This window comes from Ambystoma mexicanum, chromosome 11 (genome assembly GCF_040938575.1).
Source record: "Ambystoma mexicanum isolate Mex_15411 chromosome 11, UKY_AmexF1_1, whole genome shotgun sequence".
NCBI classification, from domain to species: Eukaryota; Metazoa; Chordata; class Amphibia; order Caudata; family Ambystomatidae; genus Ambystoma; species Ambystoma mexicanum.
The window spans coordinates 386,261,493-386,289,082 of record NC_090934.1 but is presented as its reverse complement, the minus strand read 5'-3'; the positions used below and the strand labels follow the sequence as shown (position 1 = coordinate 386,289,082).

Below are 27,590 nucleotides of genomic sequence, written 5' to 3'. Positions count from 1 at the left end.
CTACAGTAGACCCTGCCTTTCTTGACTTGCTGTGGTTTTTTAAAAGTGTCGGTACTGTGTTATTTCCATACTCTGCCTTTTCTCTCCCTGTTTAACAAATTATTGGAGTGCCATCTAAGGTTACGCGCTCACCTCTGTTTTGCTAATAAGTGGTGTCTTAACCTAGACTTGTTGAATAATTAACTAGGCAAGTGTATATACTTAGTGACTGTGTTTGAACTTACTTGATATATTAGTGCCAGTGTATTTTCATAAGTGTGTTTTTAAATAAATAATTATATACTTTTAATACCAAAGCTCTGGTCAGTGTTTGCTTGTTCTACTGTATTTTTAGCCCTATTGTGTATACTCTATATACTGCCTAACTCTCCTTGAGAGAAGTCTGACTGCTCAGCCACAGCTACCAGGTAAATCTGGGTGGTGCAGACTGCTACCGATTTGGGTTTACTGCTTACTCCTGTGGTTTTTTTTTTGCAGTGATCCCTAAGGGAACTGCACAGGTTTCTGCCTAACTGTTCAGTTCCATGAGGGCCCCTTTTAGCTGCAAATACAGAAATACTGAGTTTGCCTATGCCCAATGCTTGCTCAAGATCTGTTCTAATGATGAGTGCCCTCCCTGAAGAGCTGTCCTATCCTCTCAATACTGCCTCAAACCATTCCTGGAATCTACCTGGATTAGGTATGGTGTCTCTTAACCAGCACCCAGAGGTGACCCAGGGGTGAAGGCCATGTTGTAACCCCCTTCATATCTGCTCCTTGTCTCCAAATATTCCGTTTTGTCCCCAGGATCGGGTGGTCCCTAATTCGCCTTGGCAATTTATTTCTAGGCAACCACAACCATTCCCCGACCGTGGAGGGGTGCAAATGAAAGTTATCCAGGGCCAGCCATTGTTGGTCCGCTTGCACCTTGAGGTGGGGAATTAAGATCCTAAGTTGGGCGGCCTTATAGTCGAGCCGCAGATCGGGGAGACCCAACCCCCACCCTCCTTTTCGATTATAAATCAGAGTGTCCCTGCCAGAGAAACCTATGAAGAGCCCACCGTATTTCTAAAAAAAATACCTCAGGAACCCACATGGGGAGCATTTGGAATGGGTACAAAAAGAGGACGAACATTTTTTTAAGATGACCCAACCACAAGATTGTTAGCTTTTGCCATTTTGCTACGTCTGCTTGTATTTTAAGCATCAGTGGGAGGTAATTGGCCTCGAATTATCTCTCGAGATCTCTCATAAGATTAACGCCCAAGTATCGCATTGTGGTTAGGTTAACCTCCACCCCGAGAGGTGTAAACCTCTCAATATCCCCATCCCTCCCTCTGACAAAGGGCAAAAGAACCAACTTGGATCTGTTAATTTTCAGCCCGGCCATAGTGCTAAAGTGTTCGATCAGGCCGAGTGCAGCCGGTATGGAGACGAAGGGATCGCACACATGTAGCAACATGTCTTCTGCATATAAGGCGACCTTGTAATCCCCCCCTAGTCCCCATTGAAATACCCACCACCCCCGGGGTCATCCCTGATCTTCTGGGCTATGGGCTCTATTGACCTGGCATACAATGTAGAGGAGAGGGGACACCATGACTCAGGCCGTTGGGGACGTGTACACTGCCATGATCCCTGAAGAAGCCTTTCCCCACTACCAAATTTAACAAGAACCTTCTGGAGGAAACCAGACTCCACCCGACCAAAGGCCTTCTCGGCATCCATGACCTGGGATGCGTGTATCAGATGTAACGTCTTTCTCATTGTGTCTGCTCCCTGCCGCCCCTTAATGAACCCCACTTGGTCATAATGAATCAGTCTAGGCATGTACCCCTCCAGTCTCGTGGCTATTACCTTAGTATAGAGCTTGGAATCCATGTTAAGAAGGGAGATCAGGCGATACAACCCGCACTTCCGAGGGTCCCTGCGCCCTTTGGGTATCACTGTAATAAGAGCCCGGGAGAAGGATTTCAGGACCTGGGCCCTATTAAGTATATGATTGAACAACTCTGTCATAAAGGGAAGCAGGGCGGGGATAAATGTATTTTTTTTATAGAATCCCGCGGTGAAACCATCTTCACCTGGGGCCTTCCCCAGGGGTAACCTTGCCACCGCCCTTCTAACTTCCTCTTCCGTTATGGGAGCTTCCAGCGTGGATGTTTCTCCTTCAGAGAGTTTAGGCAGATTAGTGGACTCCAAGTAGGAGTCTTTCGTTCTCCTCAGGGTTCACTTCCGTGGCATATAACATCTCATAAAAGGCTGCAAAGGCCTCGGAAACCCCCTCACCTCTGGGGTCTGTTGCCCCGTCCTTTTCCCTCAATTTCCGCCACCCATCTATCTGCACGCTGGCCCCTCAACCTCGCTGCCAACAGGGAGTCTGCCATGTCCCCTTTATCATAAAACCTTTGTTTATAAAAATTGCAGATCTTGAAAAATGTTGCCCTCCTCCGAGAGCCTCAGCTCCTCCCTCTTCCCCCTTGCCTTCTGTATGTGCTCCACCTGACTCTCAGAGGGGTCATGTGCTTTCGCTTCCAGGTGTCTTCTCGTCCCTCAATCTCTGATCCACTAATGCCCTTTCCCTCTTTTTCCAGGCTCCCTCCCAAAGTAGGATCCCACGCCAAGTCGCCTTCCCTGCCTCCCATATGGTTCTCTTATCCACCTCCCCATTGTCCTTAATCTTTAAGTATTCTGCTATTCCCTTGTTCATTTCGGAGTAGAACACAGGGTCCCTCCAAAGTGATTCATTACACCTCCATGTAGACCCCTTGAGGGCGAGGCCCAGCCACTGTATGTCCACAGTCACCATGTCGTGGTCGGACCAGGAAATCTGAATGATCTTCGAGCCCTGAGCTTCTTCCCATATGTCTCTCGAGATGTAGAGGTACTCAATCCTTGTATACGTCCTGTGTGGCGGGGAGTAGAACGTGTACCCCCGTGTCCCTGGGTGAAGGTGGCACCATATATCCCTCAACACGCAATCTCCCAAGGAGTCATGAAACTCTGTGTATGGGGACCGTGGGTCTCTCGTACTCCATCCCTGTGCCCAAGCCTGTCCATGTCCGGGTCTTCCCACGTGTTGAAGTCTTCCCCCCCGTCCCCCTGCCGCGCCTGTGCTCAAGTGTCCCAAAGTTTCTACCAACCTTTTACCATTGACTTTCAGAAATCTTAACTTATCCTGGTTAGGGGCGTACACAGTAGCAAATGTGAACCTTGTCTTTCTAATGTCCCCCGAGACCAGTAGGGGCCTTCCCTCCACATCTGACCAAACCTTGGTGACTTCCATTCTAAGATCCTTCCTTACTAGGATGCTTTCCCCCACCTTCCTCAGGGGGCCAGAGGTGTGTAGGGACTCTGCATCTCCAGTTAGCTAGCTCATGGCCCTGTTGATCTCCTCTTGCTTGGTGAGTCTATATTTGCAACTCTCCACTTCGAAAGAGATGGAGAAGGGACACCCCCACCAGTATCCGATTCCTTTTTCATTTAGCCACCTGGTGAGGGGGGAGCAGAGCCTTCTTTTTGAGAGTGTGAGGGAGGAAAGGTTCTGGAAGATCGTCACCCTTGCCGAACCATACATGATTGGCCCCTTTTTTGTGCTTTTTCCAAAATGTGGAGTCTATCGCCATATTATGAAAGCGGACGAGAACAGATCTGGGGCTACCTGCCGCCCCACCAGCCCTGTGTATCCTCTCAGTCTTGACCTCGTTGATGCCATTATTGCTGTGGATGGGTTTGGTGATAGCGTAAAGGGCTCGCCGCAAGTCCTTCTCGGTCTCTCCCCCCCCCCGTTCTCCAGAATCCCAAATAGTCGGTTGTTATTGCACCTCTCACAATTTTCTAGGTCATCCATCTTCATGAGGATTTGCTCCTCTCTCCTTTCCACCTCTGTCAGGCACACATAAATTTGGGTCTCCATCGTGTCCAGGGAGGACTGATTAGGTTCCACCTCCTCCAGTCTTTCCTCCATCTTATCAATTCATTGCACAATTTCGTCGGCTCTCCCTCCAATGTCCGCCCTCATGCTCCTAATTTCCTCCAGGAGGGCCGCTACGTCCTTCTTGGTAGCTCTGGCGTCTTCTCCCATTGTTGATCTGTTACCTCCACTGGATGCTCTTTCCTCCAGGGTGTGGGGGTTGTGTTCGAAGGGGGCCAGTTTCGCCCTTGCGTCCATATACTTCCGACTCTCACCTCATCTGTGCTGTACAACGCGCAGGGCGATTGGCCTCCATTGGATGTCACTGTGCCCTTCAGGGCTGATGAAGCCACCCCACAGACTGCCAGTGGGCACGCGGGTCCGGGGCCCCGTTGTGTGTCTGACACCTGTTACTGCTTTGGGTGAGTCCAATAGGTGGGGTCCATATGGCAGGCGGGTGAAAGTCCTTTTGTCTAAGTTGTAACTCACCCCTGTAGGCCCCCAGGGCCACCACCCCCGACCAGGGGATATCTACTGCCTATGTCTTCCAAATGAACTCCTCCGGGCCAGTTCGTGTCGGGTCAGTATCTGTTGTGGCGGGGCGTGCCCACGCCCCCGTACCGGGCCTGGGGTGCCCGCACCCCGCCTCCTCTTACCAGTTTGGGGCTCTTACGTGCAGCGACCCCCGGGTGTGGTCCCTTCTCCTGGCTGCGCTCCTGTTGACACTTAACTCTGGGCACCTAGAATGCCCTGCTTCACTTGGATTTTATAAGACCCCTGTATGACCACTTTGACCTCTTCGCCTCTTCCCAAGGGCTTCTGGATACGGTAGTTTTTACCATCGGGTAATGGTCCAGAGTTACCTGCTTGAGCACCCACGTGGTACCGGCCTCTTCAGTTTCTGGTTTCCCCCTCTTTCCTCAATCGTATTTTTAATTCTTTCAAAATTCAAATTATCCGCTGGCTATTTTACGTTCAACACTATTCGGTTTTCATATCTATTCTCCCCTTGACTCACCGGCTGTGATGAACTTCTTGCCTTTCTTTATCCTTGGAGTCAAGGTTGGTACCTCTGAGACCAGCGTCCTTCCCCGGCTTGGTTATCAGCGGAGGAGGGTCTTGCGTACCGTAGACATTTGCTGCAACACATGTTGGCTATTGTTTGCGGTTTTATGGTTCCTTCTGTGGAGGATTCACAGGTTTTGGTCTGAAAAGGGCAAGGTTGCTTCTCTCCTTGTCACCCTCTCGGTATGCGCCGTCTTTCTCCTCCTCTTGAACTGCTGTTCTGAGTTAGTTTGCATGTTGTGCGGTCTGCCTTGCTCATCCTGTGCTCCACGTTTTATCTGTGTGCAGAAGGGAAAGGGCTGGGGGTAGGGGTGGGGTAGGGGTGGGGTAGGGGTGGGGTAGGGGTGGGGGGGTGGCGGGGAGGAGGAGGAGGAGGAGATTTTCTGGTAAATTGCCTGACCCTTGTTGTATTGGGACATGTCAGGTAAACAACTCTGGTGCTATTCCTTTGTCTTTCGTGTGGGAAAAGGGGTGGTGGACAGTGTTTTGGAATATCCTACGTGGTAGGATGGGGAAAAGGTGTTGATAGAAGGGAGATACTGCGTCCCACCCGTTGGTGTCCCACTCCCCATGGAACCCGCATCCAGCTGATCCTACCTCACTGGTCCACCCCCAGGAACTGGATCCAATAGCGATCGCTGTGTCCTGGCCACCTGCATGACAGATACCCAGGGACTAGCTAGGGACACACGTTCAGGTTTTTTCTCACACCCCAGAGTGGAGAGTGAGAAGAGCCCAGAATGGGGAGAGCTTGAACACCCTGGATTGGGAGTGAGAAGAATCAACACCCCAGAGTGGATAATAGAGACTAGGAAAACCCCAGACTGGGGCGTTTGAAAGAATCCCAGAATGGGAAGAGATGGAGAGAGTCCTGTACTGGGACACCTGGATAACCTTTGCTGTCTTTTTTGGGACTTAAACTAGGGTCTAAAGCCTTTATTAAAAGGGACAAGGTTGGGGCCAGAAGCCAGTAGCCATCCAAGCCAAAGTCTTCCTTTCTTGTTTTGAGGTTTTATTTTGAGATAGGGAAAGTAATCAGGTTGGAACAGTCTTCCGGACAGAGGAGTCTTTTACAGACATCCTGGCGAGCACCCCTTTTGACTTTCTTTTATAGACTAGTGATCGATATGATAGACTTGGGGAGTGGGGGGTAGGTAAGTTTTTAATTGACAGCAATAAAAGCTTTAAAGTTAGCTTGGCCCGGCAGTATCTCGTTTTCAGACTGGATGGCAATGGACTTGTGTCCCCTGTTCACTCTTTCTGCCAGACAGGGACCTGCTGTCTTAGAAGCTTGGACTGGTGGTCCACCCCTCCATACAGTCGCAGTCTCTAGCAGTATGGCCCCTGAAGACTTGACCATTGACCATCTAAATTGGTCTCTTTAGAATCTGGACTTGATTAAAGCGTCAAGGAAAGGTTCCATTAGGAAGCAATATTCGAGGAAATGTCTAAGGTCTCAATGGTGTATTGAGAGGGGCTTAAATCCTCTTGCCTCCTCTTTTGATAACATTATCTCTTTTAAGACTTATTTGGCAGGCTCTGGCATCACGGAGTATGTACCTTTCAGCTGTAGGGATGTAGAAGTTGTCAGAATTTCTCTCTCCAACTCGCTGGTTAAACGCCACTTCATTTTCCTCAATCACCTGTTTCCCCAGGTGAAGCCCTTCCTATCTGGTGTCAGACCTTAATGCGGTTCGCTCAGCACTCCTCCATAATCCCTTCAAACCCATAGCCTCTTTTGATGGGAAAAGCTCTCATAGAAACTGCATTTTTAGTGAAAATCTGCCTCGAGAGAGATAGTTGCAGGCCCTCTCTTTGAATCCCCTCTTTCTAACCTTGCACGGGGAGAAGATGGTGCACCCAACACACATCCTAGTTTTCTGTCGAAACTAGCCAGAGTTTCACTTCAATCAGGACTTTTTATTGCCAATTATTTCCCCAGAACACTCATCTGAAATAGACAGGACCCTCCATTCCCTAGATGTGGCTAGAACCTTTAAACTGCTGCTTGGAGCGTACAAAAATCCTTCAGGTCATCGGAACAGCTGCTGGTAACATTCTGGTATCCTTCACCTGGCTCAGTAGCTGCCAAGGCATTTATAGTTCATTGGATAGTGTGCTGTATTTTAGAGGCTTAGTAGGTGACTAATCGCCTCCCTCCGAAACCCCTTCACTTGCACCTAGTCAGATCTAAAGGTGTGTCGGCTGTTACAGAGACCCATATTGTGGCAGGATATTTGTGAGGTGGTCACTTGGGCTTGTCTTCATTCTTTCTGTAAACATTTACTGCTTGGTTCCAGCTCTAGGACTGATGCTATTTTTGGCCAATTTGTGCTCCAGAATATTTTTGACTAGTTCTCTTGGTCCCTTGTTTGAGGTATGCTAGCTGTTCTTTGTGTGGCTACATCCTGTCTGGGGGATTGTTCATTAATCTTCCATGAGTTATGGAGGAAAGCGGATGGAACCCTGTATGTAATTCATGTTCGTCACTGTAGTGACTACTGTACTCTGTCCCCCTTCCCCCGTATGGCCCAACCCCTATATTCCCCTTTAAAAATTACTTATGTAGTCTTTTGAAAAGATTTGGTGGGTGTGCCAAGATCATTCAGGAGGGAGGATCCATGCATACCAGTGCACCTATCTAAATTGGTATGGAATGCTGCTTCGCAACATGCTCTAGTCCCAGGCCCCAAGGGATTGAATTTCCAATAAGAATGGAGGAAAGGAGATTGTTGACTAGGAGCACAGTACATTGAGTAAGTGTTATGTTTTGTTAAAGGTTCTGATACCGCGCACTGTTTCCACCTGCATGGTTTTTTTACACTCTTTTGGATTTGTAAAGCGTTGGGTGGGGGGGGGGGTGTAAGTTAGTCGGATTGAGCGGGGGAAAGAAAAGCTGTGATGAGCTGTTGGCAGCTTCGGTTGACACCGTTCACTGTGAGCGTAGGTGTTTTTCGGTTGGTAGCCGCCATGTGCTGTTGGGCGAGGCTATGTGTGTTTTGTTTCGTTGTTGTGGTGTAACCATTTTCTTCTGCAAGAAGGATAACCTATTCTGTATTGCCTGTATCATATGTTATTGTTGAGGTGTATTTTCATTTGGTGGCAGGATAAGGTGATTGGAACTCGGTGAAGTTCACTGGAATGATCTTATAGTGCTTGTTACGCAGAACTCTATAACTGCTACAATTATGGAATTGTACACTACTGGAACGTTATTTCTCGAGCTTGTGGATCTGCTTAGAATACATGCTCTGCATAGTCCAACATCTAGTGGATGTCGCAGATTTTACAAGATTTTTCGAAACTCAAACGGACGTCGACAGGGCGTGATTAGTAATACTAGCCCAAGTGTGATGTGTACTGTACCCATGGTCCTTCACACGTCGAGGTCCCTCAGATTGTTGTTTTCCGCCATCGAAGGCGGTCGCAAATGCAGAGTTCTCTTCCAAGCTGATGCCTTTGATTTACCACAGTTTTAATTGTAGACCACCTTCGCTACGGCGCGTGACTGTTCAACCACTCGACTGCTCCTGACATTCATCTTGTCGTCAACGACTGAATGATCAACAACCAGACGCGGCCTTACAGGCCTCTTCGGGCTTCAGCTCATTACAGTAGGGAGAGAGGGGGGAGGTTCTCTATAATGATCCCATCATCCCCTTTCTTCTATTTTCGCCCAACTTCCCTTTTAAAACATAATGGACAAAACCTAATTTACATGTTGTCCCTCCTGCCACCATAAATTCTTGTGGGAAGACACGCACTGAGTGTGCAATCACTGTCTCCCGAGGTATCACGCCAAATAGCACTGTCAGCTTTTTCGGCCGAAAACCCCAAAGGATCGGCAGACGAAATGCTGGGCCATCCAGGCCGAGGCCTCCATAGACATAACATAAGACTCCAGCGAGGCAGCTATGGGGTCAAGCGTGATGCCAAGGGCAATCTGGATCTGTTGGAACCTCAAGTGCAAGCCTCTGACTCCGAGAAGTAGGCCGGCGGTCCTCGGATGGAGAACACCACTGGCGGCCAGGGCACACACAAACACAAATACTTTAAGGACATACCCCACAGCCAACTTTCGACGACAGTCTAGCGTCAAGGCCCATGCAGTGACCGGGGATAAAGCCTCAGGTTCCTCACTGTCCTCTGGGCCATCGCGCATGCTTTCACCTCATGGCAGTTACCAAAAACCAAAAACGAAGGTCGTTTCGGACACCGCCTAAAAAAAGGCCCTCCTTTAGCACGCTGAAGATCAGGCAGTGAAAGGCATTTCAGCGTCTTTTCAAAAAGCGCCAAAAATACAAGTGCTAATCAAGTAACATGTCAGTGCTTCACTACTTAAGGCAAGGGTGCCGAAAAAACACAAGCTTTCGACGCTGTTGGCCCAAAAGGACACCCAGACAGTTTCCTAACACCACAGACACCCTCCCTGGGGCTATGTGCCATAAAGATACCATTCCCTCCAAGCCCACCCCTGCTAAGGATGTCACTACCTACCAGGGCCCTGTCATCTCAGGCTTCCCACCCTCCTGTCATTTTACACCAAAACAATATAAAAAATTTTAGGGAGAATGTCCTGTTTTCTGGACTTCATGGAAAAACACCCTGACGAAATAATTGACTGTTCTTAGAGACGCCTTACTGCCAGGGGAATCAGCAGAGCCACCCCTGCCAAAAAGTCTTGCCTTGAGCCACAGCCGAGCACCTCTGCTCTAGGAACGCCTGCCTTTGCATTTCAAGACGCCGCTCAATACCAATACCCATCTCAAGACTCCTATTATGACGACCAAGCGGGGTATCAGGGGGACCTCTATGGCCACGACCAAGACCAGTTCTACGATGATGATGACAGCATTTACATAGTGCAGTCGCCAGATCATTAGGACCGGTGGCAGATTCGCCAGTTGACAACCCAAGTACAACGAACTGCTAATAAAGACGGCGCAACATTTCAATATCGACACTTGGGAGACACAGGACGATCAAGACTGTGTGGAGGATATCCTGGGGGACAAGAAGTCCGCCACCCAATTTATACCTCTCCTGCAGTCAGTCCAGAGACGTATCCAACCGTCCATATTAACGCTTAACCTTACAAGGGCGGTCAATCTAAGGTTAGGAAAGCTTTTCAGACCCGCGCCCACTGACCCCCTGCTTATCTGGGGCCAGCTCAGACCAGATTCTCTAGCAGTCACCACCACTAGAAAGCGGGCAGGCCGCTCCCCTGGATTTGGCAGAAGCCCCGTCGGACAAAGCGAGTACAAAGATGTATATGTTTGGGAGACAGGTTGCTTCCTCTCCATCATACAAGACAAGAATTGCGAACAATAAGACACTGTTGGCTAGTTAGGGCTGCCATGAATGGGATGCGCTGGAACAACAACAACTAGAAACCGCCCCAATGCCACTTAATACTCGACTGCTTAAAACCGTATTGGAAGGCAAACTAATCTCCAACTGCATTCTGAAAAACAATCTGGATGCCACGGATAACGCAGGATGCATCATACATAGCTAGCTGAGGGGATGCTCATTAAGCAGCATGCCTGGATTAGGCAGTCAGGTTTAAGCTGGAGAGTCGAGCAACCCTCTTAAACATGCCAATAGGGCCAAACGTTTTATTTGGGAAGGCCTTAGAGGACGCCTTCAAGAGTCCCAAGGACGGGTACGCCACTCTCCAATCCCTTGGGCAGTTAACAAACGTGCCTTATTCCCAATGGGGTTTCTCAAACTTTAGGAGATTTTGGAGCCAGGGTGCACAATGTTCCTCTGGCTACTCTCAATGAGAACAGTCCTTGTCCAGGGGCCAGTCACAAGGCCAAGATTCCTTGTCCAGCTTTCAAAGAGGCAGAACCTCACCTGGGAGAGGCTCAACCCATCCCAAACAATGACGCACAGTTTCAGGTCCCCTCCAGTATGAGAATGAATCACTCAATTCACCCACGCATGGATGACATCGGACAAGTATGTGTTGTCCACTGTAGCAGGCGGGTACTGCATCAATTTGCTTCAGAAACCACCATTCTGCCCGGCAAGACAAAAGAAACGGACAGCAGAAGAAACAGCCATAAGGCGCTGCCCGAGAAGGACGCAATAGAAATCGTCCCGGCAAACCAGGTAAACAAGGGTAACAAGGGTATCTAGTCAACGTACTTCCTTGGGCCAAAGAAAGACCTTACCACGCGCCAGTATTACAAATATGTCAAACCACAAACATTTCGCTTGACCACGATTCCACTCCTTAAACGGGGAGACTACATGGCGACATTGGACATGAAAGATGCATACTTTCATATTTCGGTGCACCCTGCGCACAGAAAACACCTGCGTTTCAGATAGGGGGAGTACACTACCAGTTCAAAGTACTCCCATTCGGCATCACTTCAGCACCAAGAGTGTTCACCAAGGTGCTTGTAGTAGTGGCTGTTTACCACCACCATGCGAGGTGAGGAACTTCCAGTACAGGGTGACTGTGCACCAGAGTCTGGACAGGTGTGGACCAATATACATGGTGCACACCGATTGTTAGAAGCGGCACCTCTCCAATATATACCGTTCAATGAAGGTAGATTTGCTTTTTCTTTTATATAATATTTTGCCCCGTGCATTACGACCAAGATTTTTCCATGAACAGTAAACACCAGCCACCTCCGCGGCATCCCACTCGTAGGACTCTTAGATAATCAACTCGGGATCGTAGTTGCTGCCCATGATTAAGGAACAGCAGGAAAGCAGTCCTGTCTCCATGACAACTCTACAACAATGCACGTAGCTTTCTTTGCTACGCTACTTCCGGGGTCACGTGGACCAATCACAAGCAAGACTTGGGACTGCATCTCCTTGACGACTAACTTGTTTAAGTCGCGCACGGATGCTGACTCCTGCAGCATTCAGACTCATACGCGCTACAATCCGGACTTGTGGCTCGGCAATATCTACACAAAGGGGGTGCAGGTATGCCCCTTAATCCAAGGGCTCAGATATTCAATTCCTTTGCCCCTGGTGATTATGATATTGGGCCCCTCACCACTAGCCAGCCGTTATGGAGTGTTCTATACGGCAATAGGGACACGCTGTGTAGATAATTCCTAACAAGAACTATTTTTAGACTTCTGCAATCGGCCAATGCGCGAGTGAATGGAGTAAATAGTATGCCCCCTATCCAGCCCCGCGCAAAGGCAGAAAGATAGTTACAGTGCACACATTTTCTGTCTCTTTGCTCCTCACAGGGACAGAGACCAGAGGGGATACGACCAGATTCACCACAACGGTTCTCGAGAACTCCTCTCACACGCCAGTGAACACAGGTAGCTATGCAGGCCAACAATGCTGATATTTGGCAACAAAAACACATTAGTGAGCCTACCATGAGACGCTACAATCTATATATATATATATTTGTATTATGTTTTGCAGTTGCGACTGAGCGCACCTTGGAACTTAGAGGTTTTAGGAACAAAACACCACAAAACCTCACCGCATTTTGCAATTCAGCAGCATATTCTGCATTCACCCATTAAAGGAAGCCCCGAGCAACGCCCAGGTAAAATTTGGATTGCCTTGTTGTTCCAATATGGCGCCTTTTCTAGGCACATGTACTAAAATGGGTCTCTTTATCCTCATTAAACTGAGGCCTCCATTATTCTCTGTACCAACACGTAGTCCCACCATATACCAAGGGGTATCCAACAGGAATGGCATAATCCGTATGTGCACCTCAACATCTGTTGTAATTAAGAAATACAGAATCCACTGCCCTTGAGTCTAGGGATTGCCTTGTGCTCAACAACGGACACAACTCAAGACTTGGGATTACAGTATCGGCAGGTAAAGCTACAGCCGGTTACTTTGAGGTCAGACTTGCGTTACATTGTGCCAGACATAGTTTGGCACTTATTGAGATGGGGAACTAAAACGATTGTTTTTTATATATTTCTACAGGGTCTTCGAACAGACGCCCTGATGAAGGCGGACTAAAAGTGTTTTTAAGACCGCTGAAACGTGAAGAGCTTGGTTGGATACCGAGCCCCACGTAGGCAAAGAATTCTTTAACCCAAAAGACCCGGATACAGACCCCATTTGAGCCTCAGGACACTATTCTGTCTTCACAAATTCCTGTTTTTCACGAAACGTAATAATCGACAGGGTGACACAGGGATTGTTTCAGGACACCCTTGACTGGGTGCAGACTTGGGAACTGAACTTAACTTTTCTAATTTTAATCCACTTTCAATGTTGTGTGTATATAGAAAAATCTTTTTTGTTTTTTATGTTGATTCATGATTCTGTCGTAATGTATCAAGATTAAGGTTGTTCATTGCAATATTTGTTTTTGTGTTTTGGAAAGATGATACTGTTAAGTTAAAGATTCTTCATTAATGTGAATTAAAGAGCACATGTTAAAAAAATGTTCCGTTTCTAATATGCTCAATTACCCTTAGACATTCCTAAACAATTGATTTGGATGATTGAGGTTACATAAGCGTCACCCGTGAAGCAACTATCGGGTGCTGTCTAGAACTAACCCTTCCACATATTTTTTTCTCTTTCATGGGTGGAATACACTTATATTTGTATAGCTTGTAGAATGTGCAGAAAGTCCACCCCGGTATACCCTTATCTAGACGACTGGCTGATCACACGGGAATCTCCTCAAATTTGCAAGTTAAATACGCAAAAAACAATAAACCTACTCTTCAGTTTGGGTTTCTCCATTAACAAGAACAAATCAAACCTAGTCACTAGCCAAAAAAACAATTTCTGGGGGCTGTCCTAAAACCAAAAGAGGAGCTGGCAGTCCCCTCAAGCGAGAGAGTGCAAAATATGCTGTTGGAGGTACCTAAATACAAGGTTGATTGCCACATAGCAAGCGCACTGGTTTGCGTACCGTTGGGGATGATGGCCTCTTGCATTTTTTTAGTTCCTAATGCGTGCCTACGTCCAATGCAGGAATGGTTAGTGAGACAGTGGTCTCCGGCAAGTGGACAGTGGGATGATGTAGTGGTTGTTTCGCTAACCTTGGTTCAAGCTCTTTGCTTGTGGTCCAAGGACAACCTGTTAAAAGGAAAACCTTTTTGCGCTCCTCCAGCCCAAGCAATCCTAACTACAGGCGCCTTCCTCGCCGTTTGGCGGGGCGCACTTCCTCCACCACACAGCCCACAAATCGTGGACATTCGCTACTGCCCAAAGACATATCAACTTCCTGGAGCTCTTGGCAGTCCTCAAGGCTCTTCAGGCCTTTCAGCAACATCTCCAAGGTCAGACGGTGCAAGTCCTGACAGACAGCACCACAGCCATGTTCTATCTGAACAAGCAGGCAGGCACACACTCTGTCTATCCAAGCTATCCCAGAAAATATGGAAGTGGGCACTGAAGCAAAACCTGTTTCTAACATCCCAACATGTTCCAGGGGAACTCAGTTCTCTGGCAGACACTTTAAGCAGACACCCTCTACCAGAATAACACGAGTGGCAACTCAACAGATATCCTAGATGGAATATTCTCACTATGGGGTCACCCCCACTAGACATGTTCACCATGAAGCTAAACACACAATGCCCAGACCTTGGTCCGGGTTTCCCCAGGCAGGGTCCAAGGGGAAAGCCCTGTGTTTGAACTGGTCAGGGAAATTTGCTTACGTTCCCCACCCCCCCACCTTTAACCCCCCCCCCAACCCTCCCCCCGATAACACTCCTGAGCAGGATAGTGCACAAGCTGCACCAGGAACAAGTAACCCTGATCCTGGTTGCTCCCATGTGGGCGAGACAGCCTTGGTTTCCACATCTGCTCAAACTGCTGATGTGCGACCCTATGATAATGATGTGTTATTTATATAGCGCCTTAATCCAAAGCGCTTGGCTCCCTATCAAGCTCCTGTGCCCGTACAACATGTTGACACAACACAAGGGGGCATCCCTCCACCTACACCCACAATCCATGATCTTGGCAGCTTGGCTCCTTAAGTCATAGTTTGGCAACTTTAACCTTCCACAAAGGTGTGTGGATATCCACAAGGAGGCACAAAAACTGAACAGCAGGCACTGCTATTTTAATAAGTGGAAACGATTTGTGCTATGGTGCACATCTCAATCACTAAATCCATTAAAATGTTCTCCAGCAAACATTCTATACCACATGCTAACCTTACTAGACTCTGGCCTAGTATTCAATTCCTTATAGGTACATTTGGCTTACACCATCTGCTTACACTATCTGCTTACCCCACTTCACAGACAGAATAAGGTGTCCTGGTGGAAAGTCCCTGTCATTAAGACATTCATGAAGGGGGTAAAGAGGCTATGCCACCCAATTTCCTGGGGCCATCCTTCAAGCCTTTCCACAAGGCCAATAACAAGGGTGGTCCTGAGAGTTCCTCTTCCAGACATTAGTCCTGGTTATGAGAGCCTTACCCAGAGTCTTTAGCTCACTATCTTTCATAGAGCAGAAATATCCAAAACAAGAGTACCAACAGCAACCCCAGACACGTGTTTCGGTCTGGTTGGACCTCATCAGTAGGGTGGAGCTGTGCCTCTCTAAGAATAGTGAGTGAGGGGTCCACATCTGGATTTCCCTAGTAACTTGGGGTGAAACCCAAAGTTACTTAAAATATGCAAATAACACGAGGGGTCCTGGGAGTCCCTCTGCCAGACATTAGTCCTGGTTACGAGAGCCTTACCCAGAGTCTTTAGCTCACTATCTTTCATAGAGCAGAAATATCCAAAACATATCCGTCTTTGTCCTGTGGCAGCCCATCACTGAAATGCTAGGCAATTCTCTGAACAAGAGTACCAACAGCAACCCCAGACACGTGGAGCATCTTACCTATAAAACTGCATTCCTGGTAGCTATCCCCTCCATAAGACGAGTCAGTGAGCTACACGCTTAGTCTGTACAAGACCCCTTTTTCATCAGACACAAGGACAAGGTTGTCCTCTGAACACATCCTAAATTCTCACCTAAGTTAATTTCAAAGTTCCATATAAACCAATCCATAGAACTTCCCACCTTCTTTCAGAATCCATCAACTCAGCAGAAAGAAGCCTTCATAAACTTGATGTACAGAGAGCGGTCTTGTACTATGTGGGAAAAAAACCCTAAAGAAAACAGACCAACTTTGTTTCCATAGCGCCTGGTAGAGAAGGCGACCATATGTCGGAGCGTCATCTCCAGATGGATACTCAAATGCATACAACTCTATTCCCTATCCAAGAAAGTTCTACCTTTCACCCCAAGGCGACACATACCAGAGGTACAGGAGCTACTTTAGCTTTCATAGCAAATGTCCCTTGGACTCCATCTGCGAGGCTGCTACATGGATTTCCATCCATATGTTCACACAGCATTACTACATGGACACACACTCTAAAGGAGATTCACAGGTGGGACACGCCGCTGTACCTTCTAATTTCCCCCCTCCTTCTCCAGATACTGCTCGCTAATCTATGCAGGGCATGTGATCTAAGCAGATCCACAAGCTCAGGAAGGGATACATTACTCATTGTAATCTTATTTCGAGGGGATTGGGTCCTCCGATGTATTCCATATCTATGACAGTAATCACCACAGCTGTGCTGCTTTGGAAAATCTTTCTGCGTCCTGTGTCGATACGCCGTCCTCGAGGACGACCTCGGACGGCCGACGTCACCAGATGTTATAAGTAGGACGCGCAACGCCCGTAGCCTCAGTTCCGTTTTTTCCACGAACGTGTTCGCTTCGGAGATCTCGGCGCGCCTCGACTCTTTGGAGTTTCTGCTCTTTCAGTTCTTCGATCCTGTTCGTTTGTGTAGTATTGTCTGGATGTCTTCCTCTTCTTCCACCCCGCGTCCGGGCTTCAAGAAGTGTGGGGACTGCGGGTCCAAGATGTTGGTGACGGACTCGCACGACGCCTGCTTCTGGTGCCTCGGGGAGGCCCACGACACGGATGATTGTGTCAACTGCCAGTCGCTTACATCCAAGGCCTTGCGTGAAACATAAGAAGAAGCTGTCGGTCGGTAAGGTGTCCAAGCCCCGGAAGGCGAGGTCCACTGGGCTTTCGACGGACGATTCGAGGGGCGACTCTCCGCATCGTAGTCGTAAGTGTAGGGGGTCTCCGTCCCGGAGTGGGTCCTGCCACTCCTCTGCCTCTTCGAGGCACTCCCGGAAGCACCGTCATCGGTCACCTTCCCCCACCTCGTCCGAGGACTCCGCCCATCGGCGGGTTTCTTATCCCACCAAGCGTTCCTCTCCGGAGGAATGGGCTTCCTTCGGGAAGAAAATGTTGGCGATTCTTGAATCTCAGGGCTCCGGTGTGACCGCGCCTCCAAGAGGGGTCGGTCGTGACCATACTGGAGACGCCGCTCGTACGCCTTTGGGCTCGGGTGGTCGGCACGATTCGCAGGAAAGGTCCTGCTCGGACAAGGGGACTCGTTCCAGTCATGCCCGTTCCAGGTCCCGGTCCTCGACGTGCTCGAGCCCGTAGGCACCTGTGAAGTCTTCGAAGAAGACATCGACGCGGTGGCGCCGAGGTCGTTGACGAACTCTCTCGAGGCTCCGCCTCTGAGGAAGTCGTCGGCGCCCAGGCTGTCGAAGGACACACTTGGGGCTCCATCCTCGAGGCCTGTGTCGAAGCCATCGATGCTGTCAGCGCTGCACTCTACGCCGATTCACTCGACGTCAACGCCGTTTCACTCGACGCCTTTCGAGGCTGTGGTGTCTGAGGTACCCCTGGCACGGGGGAACCCCCTAGAAAGGCTCTGGCCAAGGCACAACATGTCTTTCTCCCGTATTCTTTGCCCCCTTTCCAGCCTATGGAGTATATTTCCGAGGTGGAAGAGGGTTCTGAAGATGGATTGGTTCCGGACACGGTGCCAGATGAGATTCTTTCTGGTCATAGCCAGATTGAGGACTTGCGTCAGTCACTGCATGACACCAGTGGTCTGGACACCTCTCCGGAGGTGGAGTTCTATAGGCCTGAGCCTGGCACCCATGCCGAGTCATCGTACCGGCGCCTTATGTCGAAGGTCACGGACTATTGGGGTGGTCGGCGCCCCAGTTGATTTTGTGCAGGATGACCTGACGGATATCCTCGACCAAGGTCCACCCACTGACCCGGTACTGCCATTCCATATGGCTCTGCAAAGAAGGGTGGCAGCGGCTTGGACTCTCCGGAGAGTCTCCCGGCAGTGGGCAAGTCTTTGCCGTGAAAATACCACCCAGCCAGTAGTGACCACTGCTACTTGACCACGCACTCCACTCCGGAGAGTTTGGAGGTGCAGGCGGCTACGGCCCCAGCAAAGCAGGCGTTGTATCCTACCATCCCTCCTGATGGGGACGACAAGTGTTTTGATGGCTGGGCGAAGAAAGTGTTTTATTCAGGGGGTATGGCTCTTCAGGCGGCCAACTCCGTATGTGCCTTGTCATGTTTCACGCACACTCTGTGGAACTGTATTTCTCCAGCATTGGATCTTTCATGGATTCACATGCTTAGAATATTCCCCGTCGTCAGGCTGGGAATCCTTGGTAAATTATATATAGACATTTTCCATAGGAAAAAATTCCGACACTTTTGTGTCCTATCTACGTCGTTTTGGGCCGCGCACGCCGGCGCCACTAGGACCTAGAGGGATATATAGCCCCGCCCCCGCTGCTCCCTCAGATTTCAACCGTCTTCCAAAGTAGTGGGATTACCTCGAGTATCTGCTATTTGGTTTGTTTGTACTTTCTACTTCTGTGACTGTTTTTTTTTTTCTCGAAATAATGTCTGGAAAGGCGTTGTTTCGTCCGTGTGCTACATGTGGTCTTAAGAAGGTGTACGAAGGGGATGGTCATATGGACTGCATTTACTGCCTTCATCCTCACCACACAGCGGACACATGTGAAATCTGTCAAGGTTTCTCCCAGAAAACCCTCAAAGATCGAAAAAGACGCCTTGTCGATTGGCTCAATGACGGGGCGGGTGCGTACCCAGCATCGGAGGTGGGCTCCATGGCCTCGAGAAGTAAGTCGGAACCCTTGACGAAGAAGGCACGTTTTGCTGAAAAACGCCCCTCGGAGAAGCATTCGGAGAAACATTCGAAGGCCCCCTCTTCACACAAGGCGCCGTCTTCTTCTTCCTCCTCCTCTAAAAAGGACAGAAAACAACCATCTAAACCCTCCTCTGGAGACCGTCATAAGTCTACCTTGAGTCGAGAGGCCTCGGCCAGCAAGTCGGCCCCAAAAGCGGCGGGAACACCCCAAGGCCCTGTGCCACTTGCTTCGTTGACGGCCCGCTCGTCGACTCCTCCCACGTTTCAGACTGCAGCTGTAGGAATCATATCGTCGTAGACGGTGGTTCCGTCTATGGGATGGCAACCAGAGGTTTTCGATCCCGTTCCGCCTGAGGCCCTGCTGCAACCAGAGGCGACTTTCTCCATCTCGTCGGCTGACGAGGAACATGGCCCGGTCGTGCACCGAACTGATCTGGGGTTTCAACCGAGCAGCGCAGTGACGCTCTTGGGTGGGAGTACCATCCCTACGACCTCGTCATTACTGAACCCCCAGGCGGTTCTGTCCTTGGAGGTGCTAAATACGCTACAGAAGCTATTACAGCGTTTGGACACACAAATACCTCAGCCAAGTGCCCCGGCACTGCTACAGTCTACGCCACTCGTCGACGAGCCGGGCCCGGCTCCTCGCTCGACGACCAGGATTACTGCCGCTTCCCAAGCGGCGGAAGATCGCCCTCGCCCACAAGAAGGAGGACTACCGGACTCTGATTCAGACCGTGAAGGGTCGGGTTCAGACATCTCACTATCCCCCTCAAGGGACCCAACTTGGTACTCTGAAGCAGAAATGGAAGCTCCGAGAAGCCCGACGCAGCCATCACCGCCTGACGACGTGGGGGCATTCCATGCCATGATGAGGAAGGCGTGTGCTGAGTTTGGCCTAGTCCCTGAAGAGGAGAAAAAGGATTGTTTTCTTTTTGATCTTATGGGCAAGAGAAGGAAATCCATATTTGCCATCCCTATTTTAGACCATGTCTGGCAAGAGGGCCTGAAGACCATGCGTCATCCTTTCTCGGAACCGGCAGTGAAAGGTCGTTTGGAGAAGAAATTCAAGGCTCCGGAATCGACTCCCAAGTGCTTGACGTCTCAACCTTCGCCGGAGTCGGTGGTATTTGCGGCGGCAGCTAGAAAGGCCAGGTCTCAACATAAATGCACGAACCTGCCAGACAACGAGGCCAGGAGGCAGGACGCTTTTGACAAGAAGGTGCTGTCGGTCGGCACGACTACAGTTAAGGCAGCCAACTCCTTGGCGATTATGTCTAGGTATGGCAGGGAAATGTGGCACCGGCTGGCTCCCGTCTTGGAACATTTGCCCGAAGAACATAGAAAGTCCGCCATGTTGCTAGTACGGGAAGGAGAAGAGGCCTCCAACCATGCTATAAACATTGCTGTCGACCTAGCCGAGTCTGGATTTAAACAAATCAATAATGGCGTATTTCTACGTAGACAAGCCTGGCTCAAGTGCACTACGTTCAGACCGGAGGTGCAATATAAAGTCTTGGATATGCCGTGTGAAGGGGAACAACTGTTCGGTGAAAAAGTTGATGAGGCCTTGAAGGGCATGAAAGAGGATACGGACACGGCGCGGTCACTCGGAGACCTCCAGATTGGTAGGAATTTAACTCCCGGTTTAGGTCATCTAGAGACCGAGGTTTCAGCAGACCCTCCTACTCGTCCCAAGGCTACAGGCGTGCGGCCCAGTCTTCTCGTAGAGGCAGAGATTACCAAACCTCCAGACGGCGGGGTGCCTACCCTTCGTCGACGAAAGATAAACAAGCCAAGAACCAACAATGACATGTTTCAGGACGTCCTGGGGAGCCGAGTGGGGAGGCGGGATTTGGAAACGCTGTGCTACACAGCATTCATGACAGGCCTTGAAAATGTTTATTTCCCTCCTCCTCCAGTATTATGCTGCTTTGGGAGGCTATCATGAGCTGAGGAATACCTGGGAGAACACAATTGATTTGAAGGACAAGTTTCTTACTCCTGGTAACATTCTTTCGACTGGATGTTCCACATATTCCTCATCGCCCCACCCATCCTACCCCTCCAGTAGAATTTCCGTGCATTACACCTTTCATTTCTTGAGCGTCTGGTCTCTGTGACCTCAAAAATGCCATTTATTCTAGGGGAAGAAGGCGAAAAAACTGAACTGAAGTAACGGGCGCAATGCGTACTATTTATACTGTTGATGAAATCAAACTCAAGAGGGGACAAGGGCCTTTGACAGACATCGAGTCGATGACAATTCACAGCGTCCTCTAACGCAATAACTTTTTCCGAAGCAGCTAATGCTGGAAGGAGCTATCATAAGATGAGGAAAACGTGCGAGGAAGGTTCAGTCGAAAGATTGTTACCAGGGGTAAGTAACTTGTTCTTGTGGGCAGATGTGGTGGCCAGAGATTGTCCATGATTGGATCGTACCTGCCAGTTTGAATGGTGCAGATCCTTACCATTGTTGGGCTTGGGAGTGACTCCAGATCAACGCCAGGATAACAGGAGGACTTTTGCTGCCATTCAACGGATCGTAGTCTGAGTCAAGACCCCTGCGAAGAGTGGCATCTAGCTGAAGTTTGTTATATATTGGGGTTACTTTGCCCTCTTTTTTTAATGAGGGGGGCCTATGTCATGAGGGGTAACAATATAAGGTAAGGGAGGGCATAGGCTACCCCACCTGTCTGACACTTGCCCGGTGTGGATGCAGCATACATATTTACAAATCACAACATGTGGTCTGTACACAAGAGATTACCCAATTTGCATGTAGCACATTTAGCAAATATTTATTTTCATATGGTTAAAAAATAGCATCATACGGCTAACATCCTAGCCTTTTTCCTGCCGGTAGTTTCCGGGGATACACAATATTTAAGGCATCATACACAAACCTCATACATTGATTTTTTGCATTTAGTTTTTTGAACAGTGTGGGTTAGTACACAACAGGTGACTTAGAATGTGGTCATGACAACCTCACATCTATCTAGTCGACACTAAATGGTGTTTCTGGCACTTAGTGGGTGGCTGGTGTTCTAGTGCCGTCTTCAGGACTGTTGAGGTGGGCTGTCTATTGTTTTACTTACCTTAAACCCCTGAAGTGCCGTGCATCTGGAACTGTACCCACCTGTTGACTTTGCCAAGCTGGATCTGGGGGATTTTTTAAGAATTCCTACTCCCTTCAAAGGTACCTACCTGGAACATTGACTCTTTTTTTAAGTCACTAGGGATATTTACCTTGTATGGAAGGGCTGCTTAAGTTGTAGAGGCCCTAGGTTTCTAAGGCAGCGTATATGATTTTAGAGTGCGTTACATTTTCCTTTCACTTTAGTGCCCACTGTTTCACTTGTTTCAATTATTTGAACTGCTTTTACTGTTTTAAATGCAAAGTATCGTTTTTCTCACTGTGAGATCACCAACTGTTCATATACATGTGTTTATGAAGTTTAGTAATACTTACCTTTTTATTTTACCTTCCTGGAGATTAACGTTCTAATTAAATAGTATTTTTGTGCACCCCTTTGTTGCTTCACTTTTTGAGTTCCCTGTGTGTAGTTCTCTCCCAAAGTCTGCCTTACTGCTCAGTCAGCACTTATCTTGATAGGGTGGACCGAAGTGCCAATTACCCAATTCACCGGGCTGGTTCTAAAAATCCATCTCGGCAACGACTCACACAGCAGCAAAGAAAAGAAAACCAGCTTGTCCGGATGTTGCCTTTTAAAAACTTCATATAATTTGTGGCTTTCCTTTGCAAGGAAAAAGATGACCATTCCAACCTGGATCACACTGAGCACGCAACTAGCACCGTTTGTTTTAAGGTAGTTATCTACAGTCAATCCATTGCTCACCAGGATGGCTACATTTCATACAAGCCCTGGACCTTTGGGCTACATGGAAAATGTAGGGTTTGATAATTGGGTTGTAAGGTCCCTAAAGAGTGCTCCTTTCTGTGACTGCTTTTCCCAACACAAGTAATCTAGTGGCCTTGTTTTTATGGAGCATGTCCTCCTGTACTCAACACTCGTATAGTTTATCTTGCCACAGGGCTATCTTGTCGGGTATTTCCACCCGCTGCTGTTTAAAGATTGTGTGGGAGGTTTTGCTTACATCCATTTCTTTTGTCGTTGTCCAGGTGCGTTATGATGATGAGGTGAAGCGAGTGGTGGCGGAACCAGTAGAACTGTCCCAGGAATTCCGCAAGTTTGACCTGAGCAGTCCTTGGGAGGCATTCCCTGCTTATCGTGATTCACCAGAAAGTCTGAAGCTGCAGGAGGGGGAAAAAGAGCCAGAGACTAAAGCCAAATAGAATCATCTAGAAATGTGGCTGTGTGAAAACCTGCAATGTAATATGTAATGGCTGTATATGGATCATCGGACATGCTTTATGCCCATCAGTGTCACTTCCAAGTTCAAGTTTCTAGCTCAGCATGATATTTATATTAATAACAATAAATCTGTAAACTATTTCAGTCTTACCTTGACAACCCTTATTCAGCAATATGGGTTTGTGGGATGTGGGTTGACCGCATATGAGCCCTACAAGGAGATGTAACACATTGTGGAGTGAAGCTGCTGGAATTAAAGCTAGAGAAAATAAGACTGTTAAATGAACAATTGGCCTTAGGGTTAAAAGAAACCAGATTACATCTCATTGTTGAAAGGAATCTATTTGCTCCTGCTAAGTAACTGGGCACATTGTACTCTTCATGTATAGTACACAAACAATTTCCTAAGCCTTCTCTTTTCTTTGTCCTGGTCACACTGCGAGATCACTACAAAAAAAAACGTTCCCATTGAAAAGATCATTTCACTAAAAGTTCGCTTTAGAAAGAATGCTCCGTGGCTGGTCTTTATAAAGCGAACTGTCACGCCCCTGCTGCACATGAGTGCATGCTGGGGCTGACAGGCTCTGCAGGACGAGGAAGAGGATTGCAAAGGGGGGGGGGGGTGGGGGTGTGTGTGTGTGTGTGTGTGTGTGTGTGTGTGTGTGTGTTGTTGTTGATTTAGGGGGTGGGGCTGGGACTGAAATCCTGCAGGAGAGGGTCGGGGCTGGGGTTGAAATCCCGTGGGGTGGGAAGAACGATGGAGTGGTTAAAAAAAAGGGAAAACCTAATTTTAAAGGTCTCAAGAGAATATTTTCCGATCAAAAGAAAATCAGTCAAAGTAAATCAGTCTTTTTCTCTTGAGACCTTTAAAAAAAAAAAAAGGTCTTTTCACATAGAACCTAAAAAACTGCTGCCTGTTTTTTTTTTTTTAAACTCTTTATTAATTTCCAACACTTAACAAACGTCAACAACAAACACTACACTACAACTGGCACTTTGTGTTGGGGTCTGGATTCTATCCTCCGTCTCCTTCGCTCGTCGGCTTGGCTCTCTCCTTGTTCAGTATTGATCATCCCTGGCTCCCCCGTTAGGCCCCTTGCGGCATGTCCACAGCCCCCTCGTGAGTTCCTTCGCTCCCCTTATGATATATGAAATGATAGTTTATTTATATAGCGTCTATACACAATGTGTTTCAAAGTGCTTCAAGGCAAGGGAGGGAACAAGGGAAAGTACAATGACATTCTTACAGGCCATGAACAGTAAGGATGTGAAATTAACCATCATACTCGGCCTGACGACATTTTAGATAGTGCAAGAGCTAAGACATGGATCAGGAATGGAGGGGGAGAGTGGGAAGGAAATGGAAACAGACAGGGGACTACCGTACTAGGCCCGATGACCTTTCTGGTAGAGCCGGAGAAAAGCAAGAGGTGCGGGAGAGGGGTGCAGAAAGGTAGGGGAGGAACAAAACAAGCGACTATTATACTAGGCCTGACGACATTTAAGATAGTGGAGGGGGGTGGGGAGGAAAAAACCAGTCAGGGGAGGGGAGAGGAGACAGATGAGGTTGCTATAATACTATGTCCAGGGACAATTCTGATAGAGTAAGTGCATAGAAGAAAGTATGGGGAGGAGATAGGAAAAGGGAGAAGGGAAAGGAGGAGAGAACGAGAGTTAGCAGTCAAAAGAGTGGAGAAGCAAGAGGGGAGAGTGAATACAATTGTAGAAGTCAGTAGTAACACATAATGTTGCAAGCCAGGATACAAGATGAAGATGGGAACAGCATGATTCAGGGCCACCATGAGTACCAGTATCACTGGGAGTTCAATTCTCCTCCAGCCCACTAGGGCCTGTCATGTCTTGCCCTTCTGTGCTGTTAAACAGGTCCTGTATGAGAGAGTTCCATACTAGTAGTTTGGCCCCACTCTCCCCCCTCTCCACTCTGCGCCGCTCTTGTCCACACTGATGTTTTCCGCTATAGTGAATTTGTTCAGATCTGCCCACCACATTTCTGCTGACGGCCCTATGCTCGAATTCATGTTGTCCCTATGTAGCATTTCGCCAGAATACACATTAGGTCTTTCATGTTCGCTATATGTGTCAATTGTTAACCGCCCCTGGGGAACAGCCCCTGGAGGTAAGAATCCGGCGACCACGCTTGCATTTGGATCCCTCCTGCCTCTGCCCTCGTTTTCACTGTGTCCCAGAAGTTGAATAGCACCGGGCAGGACCAGAACATATGTATCATATCCGCCTGTTCTGCAGCACAACGTGGGCAGCTTCGGGTTTGTTTGTGTCCCATATGCGACATTCGAATGGATTATGTTCTCCAACGTATTCCACATCTTTGACATGTAATGTCTACAGCTGTGTACTTCGGAAACATTTTCGGCAGAGGGCGTATTTCATCGATGGCGTTGGGTCGATGTCCCTCGAAGGCCTCTGTCGAGGGCGACGTTACCGGATGTTATAAATAGGACGTCCACCGCCCATAGCCTCAGTTCCGTTTTTTCTGCAAACGTGTTTGCTTCTGAGACTCGGCACGCCTCGTGTATTCCTTGTGAATTCTTTTTCGACCCCTCTGACTCTGCAGTCTGGCTTTAAGACCAGCCGGGACTGTAAGTCTAAGATGTCAATTACGGACCTGCATCGCATTTGTTTATGGTGCATGGGCGAGAGTCATGACACCGACGACTGTTCCAAATGCCAGACACTGACTGCTAAGGCCTTGCAGGAGCGTAAGGGGAAGCTCCAGGTAGGTAGGGGTTCTAAACCCAGTAAGTCTCATAAAACCTCTAAGGGTATGTCCACCGACAATTTGAGGGGCGACTCTTTTTGCGTCGGAAGGAGTCCCGGGGATTTCGGTCCCGGAGTGGTTCCCGCCCTTCGTCGTCCTCGTCTCGGCATTCCAGGAAGCGCCATCACCGGTCACTTCCCCGTCCTTGGAGGATGGCACCGCGAGGAAAGTGGCTTGTCCTACTAAGTCCTCGACTCCAGAGGAATGGGCAGCCTTCAGGGAGCAGATGCTGGCAATTTTCCAATCCCAGGGCACAGTTCCGTCCATGCCTTCGGGAGAAGCTGGCAGGGAACAGTCTTGATCAGTGGCTTGTGCGCCTTCGGGCTCGGGTCCTCAGCGCGATTCTCATCGGGAACCTTCGAGGTTCTTTTCGGACAAGGTTCAGGATAATCGCAAGAGACGTGCTTCCAGGTCTTGGTCCTCGTCCCCAGCAAGACCGCAGAAACCTGGCAAGGGCTTGAGGTTGGCGTTGACTCCATCGGTGCCGTGTTCGTCGCATATGGATGTCGAAGCTTTGCCTTCACACCAGCCCTCGGCGCCCTTGACGCCGACGCCTTTGGGGCCTTTTGGCCAGAATTTGCTGATGGAGGTCCCTGGTACTGTGGATCCTCCAAGGAAGGTTACTTTCAAGTCTGTGAGGCCCATTAAGTATTCCAGACCCTCTTCTGTCCCGGGCAGGAGTTTGTCCTCCCTCTGGATGACATCTGAGGACGAGGAGAGGTCAGATTTAGAGTTTGACCCTGTTGAGCCTGATGTGGCTCCTGTCTTTTCCGGGGACAGTCAGTTGGAAGAGTTACGGCAATCTCTTCATGATGCCAGTGGCTTGGACACTTCTCCTGAGGTGGAGTTTGGCAGACCTGAGCCTGGGGCTCATGCTGAGTCATCCTACAGGAGACCGATGGCTAGGGTTACTGAGTATCTTGGTTGGTCTGGTCCGCCAAAAGCTTTTGTTAAAGATGACTTAACGGATAATTTGGATCATGGTCCATTCTTTGACCCAGTGTTACCTTTTCATTTGACGTTGCAGAAAAGGGTGGCAGCTGCTTGGCAGACACCGGAATCTCTTCCGGCAGTTAACAAATCGTTAACTAAAAAATACTGCCCTTCCGGTAGCGACCCCAGCTACCTTTCATCTCACCCCACTCCCGAGAGTTTGGTCGTTCAGGCGGCGGCTACGGCCACCTCGAGGCAGGCGGCTTACCCTACATCCATCCTGATAGGGGACAACAAACGCTTTGATGGTTGGGCACGCAAGGTGTTTTCTGCGGGGAGTATGGAGCTGAAGTCAGCCAACTCCACTTGTGCCTTAGTAAGATTTTCACACACTTTGTGGAATTGTTTCTATTGCGACTGAACATTTTCCCAAAGGGGAAGAAAGCGATGGGTTCCTTGCTCTCGTGCAGGATGGCAAGGATGCAATGTGTGAATCCCTTCAGTCGGGTTCGGACACAGCCGACGGTGTTAGCCGGTCCATGGCTGCGATTACAGTTATA

General features: G+C 48.8%; 1 protein-coding gene across 1 annotated transcript in view; it reads left to right on the top strand.

Moving 5' to 3' along the window:
• Window positions 1-23,440, top strand: part of NDUFS3 (NADH:ubiquinone oxidoreductase core subunit S3) — a 211,143-nt gene extending 187,703 nt beyond the window's left edge. Inside the window, exon 7 of the mRNA XM_069623098.1 lies at window positions 23,108-23,440. Coding sequence (XP_069479199.1) covers window positions 23,108-23,281 — 174 coding nt within the window. The 3' untranslated portion in view covers window positions 23,282-23,440. The remainder of the gene's footprint in view (window positions 1-23,107) is intronic.
• The last annotated feature ends 4,150 nt before the right edge of the window (window positions 23,441-27,590 follow it).